The 14,271-nt window shown below is 36.4% G+C and overlaps 2 protein-coding genes across 7 annotated transcripts in view; both read left to right on the top strand.

The window, feature by feature from the left end:
- CAB39 (calcium binding protein 39) overlaps positions 1-9,253 on the top strand; it is a 43,027-nt gene extending 33,774 nt beyond the window's left edge. For both annotated transcript variants that reach the window (XM_075158115.1, XM_075158116.1), the window contains exons 4-9: positions 138-256; positions 3,234-3,402; positions 4,153-4,212; positions 4,858-4,923; positions 5,775-5,918; positions 6,786-9,253. In XM_075158115.1, the coding sequence (XP_075014216.1) occupies positions 138-256; positions 3,234-3,402; positions 4,153-4,212; positions 4,858-4,923; positions 5,775-5,918; positions 6,786-6,974 (747 nt within the window). In that variant the 3' untranslated portion in view covers positions 6,975-9,253. The remainder of the gene's footprint in view (positions 1-137; positions 257-3,233; positions 3,403-4,152; positions 4,213-4,857; positions 4,924-5,774; positions 5,919-6,785) is intronic.
- A 648-nt stretch (positions 9,254-9,901) lies between these two features.
- The window catches only part of ITM2C (integral membrane protein 2C), a 47,360-nt gene continuing 42,990 nt past the window's right edge, over positions 9,902-14,271 (top strand). For 3 of the 5 annotated variants that reach the window (XM_075158120.1, XM_075158118.1, XM_075158117.1), the window contains exon 1: positions 11,711-11,789. Coding sequence is in view for 1 of the 5 variants with exons in the window: in XM_075158124.1 (XP_075014225.1) it covers positions 11,694-11,789 (96 nt within the window). In the remaining 4 variants the exon portion in view is untranslated. Of the gene's footprint in view, positions 10,408-11,670; positions 11,790-14,271 lie in introns of those variants that run through there. The other 2 variants (XM_075158124.1, XM_075158119.1) reach the window with 2 other exon arrangements.

Raw genomic sequence — 14,271 nt, 5'->3', positions numbered from 1 at the left:
GTTTAAGATCAGAGCACAGAGGCTGACTGAACTGCAGAACTCACACGGTATGAATGCATGAGATGATGATAATGTTTAATTGTTACTTGCCTAGTGGACTTGAATATTACGTGTTTAACTGCTAATGTTTTTGACAGGGCAAAAAAGATGTTGCGCAAATTTTCAACAACATTCTCAGAAGGCAAATTGGTACAAGAACTCCCACAGTTGAATACATCTGCACTCAACAGAATATATTGTTCATGCTATTAAAAGGGTATGTACACTGCGAAGCATAAATATGCTTTTACATGAAGTAAGAAGTTTTTAAATTCATGGAGAAGCAGTGAGTTCTGAAATGTTTTTTCTTCCTTTGCAGTATGCTTGATGTTTTTGTTTTGTTTTGCTTTTTGTCTTGGGGCCTGTAATTCCCCTAAGTAAAGGAAAATTTGAGTAATAAAACACCAAAAATACACTTTTGGTTGAAATATAACTGAAAATTGAGAACTGTTAGTAACCTAAAATATTCTTACTGGGGTAGTGCAGACATTTTCCTTTCAGAATACTATTTGATCCTATTTAAACTATTTCCTTGTGAACTTACTCCTTCATCAAGAGTTAAAGGCTGGTTTTTTTCCTTTAACCACTGTCATTTCCAGTTTTCTGTCCTATCCCCTGGTCTTAGTTTGGTCACTTTTTATTCATAGTGATTTATATTCCTGTAGTGACACAAATGCACCAACTCAAACTTGACCAAGCAAAGAATGATTTGGGGCGTATGGTGCATACCAGATGGCTGGTTCTTCCTCTATGCTTGTATTATCTGGTGTGCTGGGTACTGGAGAATCATGCCATACTGAATACATGGTTGCACATGTAGAGCTTTGGATCTCAAACATGAAAGCAGAAAGGTGTTATTAACATTTTCATGTTAAAATAAGATTTATAAAAAAAAATTGTCAATGTGCTCACTCCGTTTAAAAAGAATTGCTTACTTTTCTAATAACATTAATTAAGAAAGTTCTGAAAATTGCAATTCCAGTGTGTTGTTTTGGGTTAGAAAAGTTAATCGAATATTAATAAAACCATTTAAAAAATGCAGCTATTTCAAGTACTAGTTTTATAGTTTGTGTTAAAGCTGCTGGGTAAGCTTACTGCAGTTGATGAGTACTTATTCCATACTTGCTCTAGCTACTGGGATAGCTAGAGGAAGTATGAAAAGGCCATGCTTCTCAGTGAGGTACTTGCTTGTGTTATGTTGGTAGCACTGGGATGTGAGGATAATCAAGTATATTTTTAATATTTAAACAGGAAGCTTTATTGTGTTTTTCCTTTTCCTTCCTCCTAGTTCATAGTAGTAATTAGAGGTGCTGACTAACCTGCCACATGCATGGCGTATTAGGCTATTTTATTATAACATCTCTAAGTTTACCTAATCTTGGCCATTTGTGTAAGCCACTGGAAAATGGATTATACAAGAAACTTCCTCTGTGGAGAAAGCAGGAGTTTTACATCTTTTAGTTTTGTGCTGTCTCCAAAGGTTTAGCACCAGGAGCAATATGGAATATTTGCCTCAATTTGTACGAATGCAAGATGTACACTTGTCTGCCAGAAGTGCTTTGTTGTTTTTCTTTTTTCCCCCTGCATTACAGCCCTGATTTTGGGGGGAAGTGAGATTTAAATGTTAGAGGGACAAAAGTATTATTAATTGTGACATAACACAAAAGAAAATGTTGATTCAGTACTTCTTCAAAATAATTTACAAAAGAAGGCAAAGACGTTTGAAGTGCAGAGAGGTGAAGCTGCATTCTCAGCATGCTTTCATTGATATGTGACTGAATGAGGGCTGTAACACATTTGTCCTAATTTTTAGTCTGTGTTGTCACTCTTCGGAGAGCATTATTCTGACAGGGATTGTTGAAATATGTATTCATAAGTCAGGATGTTTGAAATGGGCATTTAGTTAGCTTTAGTGACTTAAATGTTACATCTGGTATCCAACTGAGTGAAATTTATGTAAATTTAAATTATGGGGTGAGTTGCAAAAAGTTCAGTAGATTTCAAATCTCCATGACGGGTTAAATGGGAAAGTATTGCAGGATTTAACATGAAAATTAATCCGTAAGAAAATGTTTTTGTGTGGCAATATAGTTAGCGCTTAGTATGCACAATGATACTTTGCTCCGGAGTTACTTTGGTGAATTTAAATTAGCTTCCAATGGTATAGGACGAAGAATTCTTTAGGTAGGAGGCAGGAAGGTGTATAAGAAGCCTTGACTGCTCCAGAACCAGGTAGGGACAACAGACATAACTTCTGTAGACTGGGATAGCTTATATTGCAACATGCTGAGAGGAGTTCTTGGTTTGGAAAGGCAGTCCCATCTTCTTCCAGGGTCCTACAGTTAGCCTGCTTGGGAAAACAAGGAGCTAGTAGCAAGTACAGAGGTGTATTTCTATCAAATGTGTCTTAAACACACTGTTGTGAGATTTTGGCAGCTGCTGTTGGCATATGCTAAAATCAGCTGAGAGAACCCTGTAGTATTTGAGCAAGAAAGCCTGCCAAGGAAGTGTAGCGACAATTTCTAAATGAAGCCATCAGGGATGGCTTCATCACTTCCGTCAAATCGGTGATGGACATGTTCCGGAGGTGTCTTGTAAGGCGGTGCAGATGCTTTGCTAGGGGCAGTAAAGACTCAGGCGCAGAGAAGGTGTTCAATATTGTCCTTACAATCCGAGGACACTGCTGCCAGCATTTCAAGCTGGAAGCCCATGATGTGTAGAGTAGAGTAGCCAGTGATGCTGAAAAATGGTTTAATGAAAGAGGAGACATGAATTTATGTCCAGTATTATTACCCCTTCGTGCTCATCTTATGGATAGTTTTATGTAAATTGCTGTCGTGTTTAAGCAAACAGCTTTCAAGGCAGAAATCACTTACTGCTTTTCCAGTTGTCTGCAATCCCACCGATATGAAAAAAGAAAATGGATTTTGAGTGTGAATAAAATATTTGTATTTAGTCTTGTTTCTCAGTTTGTGAAAGTCATTTGTATTGGCTATAATTTGGTATTTAACTGGCAATGATTTCAGTAATATTTCATAGAAGTATTTAAAAGTGGAGTTTAATGCAGAAATAAGTAATTTTTTGAATTTTTGTTTACTTGATAGCACTGAAAATTGTAATTAGCAGTGTGGTGCTGCAATGCTAACTTGTGAAAGTATTTATAAAGAATCTGTTGCTTTTTTTTTTTAAAATAGGTACGAATCTCCAGAAATTGCTCTAAATTGTGGAATAATGCTTAGAGAATGCATCAGGCATGAACCACTTGCTAAAATAATCTTGTGGTCAGAACAATTCTATGATTTCTTCAGATACGTGGAAATGTCAACATTTGACATTGCTTCGGATGCATTCGCCACATTCAAGGTAATTTACATACAACATTTGAATTATTATTTCTGTAGTTCTCCGCTATGTGAACCCAGATGCTGTGTGTTACATTCTTGGACAAAAAAAGCCTAGGGAGAAGGAAAAAAAATAGGTGTGATGCAAATGGGTGAGCTGGACGCTGATCTTCCTTGTTTCTCAGAATGCAAGACGTTCCTTTAAATATATATACTATGTTCCTGATAACTGTTATTCCAGAAAGCAAGATTTAAACTATCATGCGTTAGCTGAATGTGTGTGTAGTTCCATGCCAGGGGCTTTTAAATCTGTGTCTTCAGCTCCTCAAGTGAGCAAACTCCTCTTCATTCTGTTACGAACCTGAGTATATTTGATGCTGATGCTTTGTCTGGGGAATTTTTTTTTTGTCCTAAAACAACCAGTTATGGGACTATAAGCATAATATTGATCAGTATTAAATAGTGGGTCTTAACCTTGGTTGTGTATAGTTCTGTGCAGAGCGTAGCCTTGATCCATAAATGGCATTCTTCAGTGATAATTCCACAGGCTATTTACCTGTGTGAATTAACATAACACATAGCAGACCTTTCCTAAGCGATGCCAAGATTCTTAGCGATGTCTAGATAACTGCGTTCGTGTCCTAAATTTCTTCGTTTAATGAAATAGCAAAATTTTCTATTGGATGTCTTATGTGTACTCACTGTTTAATGAGAATGTATATGTACTGTTTAAGTATTTTAGTGAAAATATTGGTTTTGTGCTCTTTTACAGGATTTGCTTACAAGACACAAGTTGCTAAGTGCAGAATTTTTGGAACAACATTATGATAGGGTGAGCAGATACGTTTTAATATTCAGAATTTTCTAGTGCTGTGTATCTTATTTCAAGAAATCAGTACTTTCATTCCTCGTTTAGCTTCATTTTTGGAAATTTACATACAATATTAAACCAATTGAACTTACAGTAATTTCTACCAAGCAGTAAAATTAAGATCAAGACCTTATTGTTGAATGTAGAAAGGTGTAAAAACAAGAGAAGGCAGCAGAAATCTAGTTCTGTGAAAACTAGATCTGATTTTTCCACTAGAGGGAACCCTTTCCTTGTCTTTTTCTTTTGTCTGTATTAACCTATACCAACCAAAGAATACAAGATAGCCCTCCTCCATCTGCTGGGGACTCCTGAAATTAATGGACAGTGTTCAGTACCAGACTATTACAGTTTAAGAACTAATGAGATAACTACTTCCACCACATTGCAATCTAAACATTGAAGGGTCCTAAAAGAGTAAATAATTTTTTTTTTAAAGCATGTACAATGTTTAAACACTAGTCACTTACAGGAACCTACTGAGATTTCAGATTTTGTTTACATTTTTGTTATGGATTTGCATGTCCTTCAGTTTGTTATAATCATTTGGAAGAAGAGTGCATATGACACTTGGAAAGGTCCTAACCCTTCCCTTTATTCTGTGTTTAGTTCTTCAGTGAATATGAGAAGTTGCTTCATTCGGAAAATTATGTGACAAAGAGACAGTCACTTAAGGTAAAGCAATTTTATTTTCTTCTGAAATGCAACGTTAGAGAATACCTTTAATTTCAAGGTGGGTTGACTTTAATTGAAGTGGCTTCAGTAACTGCCTTGGATAATGTTTATTTTAATTTTTCATATGCTTTAATTCTTGGGATCAGCCAGTTTCTTTAGTCCAGTCCTTCCATTATTTGGTGTCCAGCACACACCGAGTCATTTCTCTCCCTATGCAGAAATGGCTATATGCAAGTATGTTTATTTTTGTTGGTTTTTTTCCTTCAACAAATCTGGACACATTTAAATAATTTAATAAAGATTCACATGGTGTGACTAGAGCCATACTAGTCTTACATTCAAGTAGGTCAGAAATAGTGAATGTAAATATAATACATAACTTGTATCAAGGGTGGTACTTGTGGGGAATATCCTTTTACTCCCTTCTGGACAAAGAAGGTAGCAAAAGAAGTGTAAATATTTTTCATTTGAAGTACTAACTCTTTTTTTCGTTTGTTTTGTTTTTTGAAACCACATTCTTATTGGTGATGTACAGCTTCTGTATAAACGAAAAAAAAAAAGAAATCATGGGGAAAAAAGAATGAAAAACACTCTTACTTCAATTCCAGTTTATAACAAGGGGGGAACAAAAGGTGATTTTTTCACTCTTTGAGAAAAAGGAGAAACTGCATCATCAAAATAAGAGGAAAGTGCACCCTGCACTTAGAAATTCAGGACATTTGAGTTCTATTGTTACTGTATTTACAGACTGGTGTCAACTACTCAGTGTGGTTGAAAGCACTTACGAAAAAGTTGTTTCTTATGTCCAGTGTCAGTCATTTTTTTCATTTGGGCTTGTTTTCCACTTTTAGCTTCTTGGTGAATTGTTATTGGACAGACACAACTTCACAATTATGACGAAGTACATCAGTAAACCTGAAAATCTCAAACTAATGATGAACCTTCTACGAGACAAGAGTCGTAACATTCAGTTTGAGGCCTTTCATGTGTTTAAGGTATGTTTAAAAAACCCCACAATAAAACAAACAACAAAAGAACCCCACCAGAAGTTTAGTTGAGTAAACTCCTTAGCTGAGCCTAAATGAAGCTTATCTTAATGTCTGCCAAGTGGTTAAAGAGAGAGCTAATGTTAGTCTTTATTATGATCCATCTTTACCAATAGCTATTTTTGTATCTTTTGAAAATTGTTTAGAAACCACTTAGGGACTTTAATGTGATTGTCAGTGTAATCTCTCTTACAAAATTTTGGAATTAAGAAAGATGAAGTGCAGTAAGATAAGGAGGAATGCATGATTTCATGTGAAATCATGAAGCATCTTGGAGTTCAAAAGTGTTTTCATCATGCTGCATGATCTGTGAAGGATAGCAGTATTTTAGTAAAAGTCACCTAAATTTCAAAGCCTGAATTGTAGTTTGCACATTATAACAGGTACCTTCTAACTTTGCAGCAGACAAGCAAATAACTAAGAGCTTGGAGATACAATTTGAGGTATAAAAGTTTTGAGTGAACTTTAAGATACTCATCTGATGCTGTATATAATATGAAACCATGCATTTGCTACAGAATTCAACCGTGAGGTGTCTTCAGTGGTTTCTGCAGACGGTGTTTTGGCTGATCACCTCCCACAAATTTAATTTACTTTGGTAGTGGTGTTCAGCTTCTATTCTAATTAAAAAAATGAAGTAATTGTATTTTAAAACTTGCATTTACTCCGTTTTTTTTTCTGTAGAGATATTAGAATACGGAATAATTAAAACATCGTTTGAAGTTATTGTCATCATTGTTTTGTTGGTTAGGTTTGTTTTTTAACGTGGCCTTCTGTTTCCGACTATTATGCTAAATACCTTTTATTTTCTCGCAGGTGTTTGTAGCCAATCCTAACAAGACACAGCCTATATTAGACATCCTTCTAAAGAACCAGACCAAACTTATTGAGTTCCTCAGCAAGTTTCAGAATGACAGGACCGAGGATGAACAATTTAATGATGAGAAGACCTATTTAGTTAAACAGATCAGGGATTTGAAGAGACCAGCACAGCAAGAAGCTTAATCTCCAATAAACCCTTAAAATATTAAACCCAAATTCAGCATTTGCTGTTAGATATTCAGCATCAGGCACTCTTATCGATTCATGAGGAACATTACTGCTAATCTGCTGTTCAGTGAACGGTTTTTGTTTTTCTGTTTTCTTTTTTAGTCCAAGTTGAAAAACATAGCTGCTGCTTTCTTGCACAATGTGGACTTTCTTGATATCTGTGTCATTTCAGAATTCAAAGACACTGCTTGTTTTAGGAGTCCTGAAAAGAAAGATTCTAGGTTCGTGAAAGCAAACATATAGATACTAGTTTGGTGTAGGAGAGAAGGTATTAATGTAGTTAAGTAACAGGTTGCATGCTTGCAAATCTGAATAAATCTGTATGTTTGCACTTACCTTGTTTGAGATATGAGCACAATGTGACCTGTGCATACCTGGCACCATAGTATAAGATTATATGCCTTGATTTAAAAAAAAAATGTGCAGTGCTTTATTTGTAATCAAAGGGGAAATGTATCTAAGATGTGAGCTTATTGGGATAAACAGTTGTCTTGCAATTAAACTGATACTGAAACTTAGCAACTTTTAAAAGAGTGAAATCTCAAGGTTCATAAGGAAAATGTATATATGCCTTTCACTGCTTTATAGAATTTTTTTTTTTATTTGATTTTTCTGAGAATTGACTTGTAAACTTGGAAATATGTTCTAAGGGTTTTTGTTAATTTTACTTTAAAGATATTTCAGACAGTAGACCTAGCAGTGACATTTTGCATTTCATTTCAACAATGCTTGCTGGTTTCTTTTGTATATAACTCCTAGGCTGCTCATTTCTTTAAAATATGATTTAATTTGTACAGCAGAGGAATGTTATTGTATTAGTCTGTAACTATTACCTAATATTGAGTTTTGCAAAATGAATGCTCATATGTAATTGAATACTTCAGATCACATGGAAATGCTGATTTAACAATCTTAAGTACTGCAGCATTAAAAGGAAAAAAAACCCAAACAAATTCTTTGTATTCACTTATGTAATGGGGTGCCATCAATTAGGGTAGGCTGAAATAGAGAACTGGAACCCTTTGTACTACATTCTTACTGGATAATATTGGCCTTATTCAATTAAACTAGCATTGTGCTCACCAGCTCAAATGGCAAAGATTATGCTAAATTAATATCGATTCCTCTTAATTCTGGGGAGCCTGCAGTGCATCATTTCTTTCTTACAGTAAATAACTCAGTACAGTAGTTGTGAAAGTTGAATGATTTAATTCTCTCCAACTTCAAGAAACAATTTCATAGGTGCCCTAGGGTAACAAAACTATTTTATTTTGTTGATTTTGTTCTTTAATGCTGCAAATTATCAGTATTTATGAAAACAAAAAAACCCAACTGATTTTGCACCATGTTTTTGTTACTGTGACCATAAAAAATGAATCTACTAAGTATAGCTAAATGATGTTATTAAAATTGTATCTATCCATCATATAATAACGCTAAGATCACAACCAAGCAAACTTACGGATTGGAGTCTGAAAGTTGAAATTCTGCATGGCTGAATCTGATTGAGAATGCTATAGAAAATGTTTGTTGCTTCCTGTCCTCTTCTTAATTAAAATATTGCGCAATCAGCAAGATGAAACTCCTAAGTGACGTTTAAGCTGATTTGAAAGCCTTCACAAGGGAAGTCAGATAGCTCCAGAAAATTGAGTGTTTTCAGTCAGTTGTTTAAAATTGCTCTTAACGTCGTGATTGGTCTTTTAAAGATTCTCAGTGTGTCCTTTGCAAACAGATTCATTTTGCTACAGGAAAGAAAATAGCTTACTCTTTCTGAAGATCACTTACACAGGCAGGCAGAATTGGCCATGAGGTGGTATTATAGTTCAGTACTAACAGTCTATTGTATTTTGGTTTATCATAGCTGAACGGAGGAAAACATTATTTGCCAAGTTACTCACCATAACATATAAGGCTTCCTCTTTAGAAAAATGTAGACGTGCTAAAGATTTATATATGTAAAGAAGTGAAAACATTTGGACTGGGATAGAGGTTACTCTATATTAGGCCTTGGAAACAATGGCTATGGTGACTTTTTTAATATGTGGAAACATTTGAATGTTGGCTTTTGAAAAGAAGTTGTATTTAAATTAAAGCTCATTTGACGTGCTCTTCATATTAAAAAACTATTGTTCTGGAAGTGGTTTCTTATCTGCTTGAAGGCTTAAGGGTATTACTAAACGTTATTTAAATGTGAGCGGTTTTTGGTTTTGCCTTTTTTTTTTTTTTTTTTTTTTTTTAAATAAGAGATGTATACAATTGTAATTCTACTTCCGTGGTAGCATTTCATTTCTCTTGAGGAAAATGCGTTTCTTATCCAAAAAATCTGGCTGGCCCCATAATTTAAATTGAAATAAAATTTTGAGGAAAAACCTGTGTTCTTTACTGTGTTACTGAAGAGGATGCGTTTCTTGTGGGTGTGTATCTGTTTTCCTTTATTGCCTTAGAGGGGTTCAGCTTTCTCCCTTTTAAATGTGAAATAATTTTAAATCATGAAAAACTCTGGCTTGCAAAAACATTTTTAAGGAATTAAGACAAAGTGCTGTATTAGAGATGTAATCAATTTTAATTAATTGTTGGTAGCCTCTGTTGCCTATTTGTAGCATTATTTGCTGATTCTGTTCCTTTTTTGCATGACCAAGGGCAAAAAAAAGGAGGTGCTATTTCCTGAGTCACATCTAGAGACAGGACCTGATAGGATTAGTGGAAGTGAATCCTCGATAATTTTTGGCCCTTCCCTTCTCTCTAAATTTCAGGAGCCAAAAGTGTGTGCAGTTGGTAACTCTTTCCTTAAGAAATCCTGTGGTCTCTTTGCCTTTGAAGCTGTCTGCCTCTGTCTCACAGGTAACACCCCAAATTATGCAGGGTGGCAAATGTCAAGAGAGTTACATTAAAAAAAAAAAAACCCGAAACATTCAGGAATTTTTGATGCAGATTCTTCAGATGGTTTTGTTTAGCAAAATTACTGAAAAATCTGATTTCCTGCCAGGAACATACTTACCTTGCAGACAAAAATATTTGGTCTTTTATAGCCCCCACTAAAGGTTATGCCTGTTTCAGCTTTTATATAAAATGTTAGTATTTTTCTCCCTCGCTGACAGTAAGATCACAGGTTATAAGGGAAAGGAATAATTTATACTTGTAATCAAGCAAATTGCAAGTTTTAATTAAAAGAAAAAAAGGTTGGGTACTTGACTGTGTGTTTGGATGAAACAGCCCCGGCGGGAGGAGGCATGGGAAATGCAAGGAGATGTTGCACTGCCGCCTTAAAATCTGTTTTCCCCCCAGAGCTGATCAGCAGGACCTGCCTTACGAGCTGCCATCTCTAGGAACCTGCGTAAAAGTTGCCCTCAGAGCCCATGGGAGCAGGTCATGGACAAAGCTGCTTTCGGTAAGTTTGCTTCTGTGTTTGGCCTGCCAAGTCTTTCCTAGCAGGCAACTTCATCGGTTTTCCTTTTGCTGCTACCCTTTTTTTTCCCCTTTATTCTAGACCTTTGCTGGCTGCTTTATTGAATAATTTTCCAGTCCGTATTGCTTTCCCTTACCTGGCTGTTCACTTGAGCTGGTGCCATCTCGTTGGGTGCAGTACCTTTATTTTCTGTCATCATTTTGGTTATTTCTCATGATGTATCTGTACTCCTTTCTCCAAAGGTTTTGGCCTTTGTAAAGCTTTTTTAAGTGCTGTTTCCTTTAGCTTTTCAGCATATTGTAATTCACGTTGATGGTTAGTATCATAATGAGGAAAAAATAACCCTGTTCTTTTGCATGTTACCTCTTTAAATCAGTGTTCAACTTAATCTGAGCACATTGAACTTGTGTTCAAACTTGAGTTGTTTTCAGTGTATGTAATCTGTATTTACAAGTGTACCTGGGTAGATCCAGTTTAAATCCCATGTGACTGGAGGCAAGTCAAAATATCAAAAAAATCAAAATATGGAAAGAAGTTAAAAGGAGGGAGGAGAGGGACACTTCAATATATTACATTCCTTGAAGGAAATTGGCTATTTCATGAGAGAAAAGACCCGTTCTGCTTCGTATTTAAAGGTATCTGTTGACTCACCTCTATTTAAGACACCACCACAAAACCCTGAGTTATACAGCCAACATATAATTGGATTTTTGGTAAGAGTGTTGTATTCACAACAAAATATAAAGGCAAGCTCTTTTTTAAAGGGCTCATACTGGAAATTCTGGCTTCCATAACAAAAGTAAGGGTATTTTGTTTTCTTGCTCAGAAGTGCCCTGGCCAGAACTGGCTTTCTGACACTTTTCATAAATGGACCCTTCATGCTGAAGGTTTCCTCACCATCTATCAGGAGATTTTTCCAGCTGTGTTGTGGTGGGGCTGGAGGTGACACTAGCCGAATTGCCTTATGTGTGCCTAAAAATGGTAACACTAAAGGATTGATCAAGAGGGCGTGTTTGGAGTGAAGGAAGATAAACAATGTGCTGTAAAATAAAGATACAGTTTAGATGTGTTTTTGGGGGGGTGGATCTGTTTGGAAGAAACACGTGATAGATATATATGCTGCTTTTTACACCTATTGGAACAGCTACGTATGTACTATTTAAGATAAATGATTATGACTGGAGTTGTCTGCTCTCCTTGCCTAAAATTAAATCAACAGTAGGTGTTTTTCCATTTCTTCTCCAGCAAATTCCTGGTCCTGAGCTGTCATGGAGGATCCCGTTACAGTTCTTTTTTCTTCCTCTTGTGGCAGCCTTTGGGAATACCTCGCATCCCACCGTGAAGAAACTCGGGGTGATAAAAATGTGAGTGTTGCTTAACAAGGTTCTACTATTAAAATATTGATGTTGAACTGAATTTAATATTGCTTAGTGTTATTTAGAGACTTGCAGGAGAGGATTAGGTTTGCATTTAATTAGCGCAAAAAACAAGAATAGGAGCTGTATAGATTTTTAGGGCTGTTTTGGAAAGTTTAAGAATCTTGTATTCTAACAATAAATAAGCCTTCGTAACTATAGTTCGGGGCATCTAAATAAGGCATGCGGTACCACGTAGTACAGTGTTTAAACAACTGAGGTGTGAGCAAGCCAAGTTTTTGGCCTCAGCTCTTTAACAGCCTCTACAGATTGTACGGCGTTAAAAGAAAATGTGTCCCTAAGAGAAATCAGACTGTATTGCAGGCTTCTAGGCATCTAGACAGGTTGAGAAATACAGTCTGGAGAGGCTAAAAGGTGCAAAGGTTCACCTGGCTGTAAAACTTAGCTTGCAGCAGCTGAATTTCCTGATCTTTTTCCATCTCTGGAATTACAGAGTGCTGGGTCATGCCAGCTAATATCCAATTACATGAAAACAGCATTTAAGGATTTACAGTAATACTACATTTTTGCATAAAGCGGTTTGCCCTAGAAATTGTTTCTTAAAGAAGCAGGAGAACAATCTCACAAACAAAACCAGTGTATTGGCAGAGCTAGGTTTTTGTAATGTTTCTTCAGGCTGTTAGAACAGTAGGGAAATCCTTTAGGCTTAACTTTGTGATGGTGCACATGCTTCATGTTTGAGGAGCCCTTACGAAACACAGACATGCTGATCAGGGTTGAATCTTAGTTGTAAATCATATCAGAGCAATGTTCTAGAAAGAAAAAAGAACAGTTAAAGCTAACGTAGCAGGAACAGTTACAGACCTACAGAGAAGTGTAAGATGAGTTCATTGGAGGTTGTGGATAGCTTGTAAATACCTGTTATTTAATTTAAAAGATGAAATGGTTTGCCATACTAGGTTGTAGGCCATCCGAGTGCAATATATGTAATGTGGTACACACTATACAGACAGGATTGGAATTTTGGCTTCAGTTTATCTAATGTAAGAAACAGATATTTTACAAAGAACAAAGAGTGAAAGAGCCATGATGGATAGTGGCTGAAAGTATTCTTGCTTCTTGGTGTTATTTGGGAAGCTGGAGCCCAGCTCTCCAATTTCTAATGCCAGTCTTCCCTTCTCTTGGGTATTCACCCAGTTTGGGTGAAACCTCCAGGTGGAAGGGGAGAGGCATGGTGACAAAAACAAAATTATTAAAATATCAGGGAAGAGCACATGTCTCATTCCTTACTGCTACTTTACAATTTTAAAATGTTTCCATTTTATATCTTTGATACGAGAATAAACTGAAAGTTAGCATCAGGTAATTTAAACTTCTGTAGAGAAATGTTTAAAAGAGCATTAAGTTGTGAGTTCATTTCTTTTAGCTGAATGTTTCTTCTGAGCTATGTTTTTTCTTTTAGCCTTGACTGATGTAAATTAAATTTCCCTTGACTACACATTGTACTTTTGGTAATTAGTAACACATGAGAGTCGTGCATAGGTGGTGTTACAGTTTGTAGCGTGCTCTGGTATAAGGCCCGTATGGGAAAAAGCAAGTAGGCTAAATTAATGAGTACAGTGACAGTTTTAGACATCCCAGATCCAAAAAGAAAGTCCTCCTTATTTTACTAATAAAGATGTGCAAAACCTAGGAATTGCTAATAATTGTATTGATATTTATGTTGGCTAATGGTTCTTCACAATGAGCAGTAAACCGCAATCTAGTTTTGAAAAACAGCTGCTAGGCAGGTAATACCCAAGGTGAAATATTATTGCGTGGCTTGTGGTTTCAGCTTGTTTCCACCAGCTGTATAGGCTCTGCTGCCAGCTCCTGGGCCGGAGAGAGTTGGCACTGCTGCCAGTACCGCTGCCCCTTGCTGTGGAGTCAGCTTTCTGCAGTTTCCTGGCTGACCTGGCTGTGCCTCATCCCACAGACTTCTTCCCCATTAGATAAAAACCTCCAGGAAAAAGAACATGGAGCAAGATAAGGTGGTGAAATAAAGGGCCAGAAAAGACCCAGTTTTGCAGCTGAGCTGTCAGCATTCTCGTAACACAGCGCTGCAGTGTGAACAGCAGTTTTGAGTTACCTGTCTTTGTCTCCGATAACCATGTTTAGTCAGCCACGTGAGCTGAACTGTTTCTGGTCTGGGGATATGATGGTTTGTAAATCTTCTTTCTCTCTTCTGGTGCTCCCACTCCTTGCTTCTGAACTTCCAAGTCCATAAAGGATATTTTCTGCAGCTCTGTTTTCTTTTAGTTAATCCCTCTCTTAACAAGTCTGATTCTTCACTTACAAAATCCCAATCCTCTTGGCAAATCACTTCTTTCCACTCTTGCCTTTCTCTTCCAATTTCTGCTGTTTGTCTTTTCAGTCCTTTTTCCAAGGCGCTCTTTTGGATATTTTGGGAAATGTTCTGTAATTGCTGAAT

This window comes from Calonectris borealis, chromosome 9, assembly GCF_964195595.1.
Source record: "Calonectris borealis chromosome 9, bCalBor7.hap1.2, whole genome shotgun sequence".
Taxonomy (NCBI): Eukaryota; Metazoa; Chordata; class Aves; order Procellariiformes; family Procellariidae; genus Calonectris; species Calonectris borealis.
The sequence above is the reverse complement of the archived record's forward strand: the minus strand, read 5'-3'. Positions and strand labels throughout refer to the sequence as shown.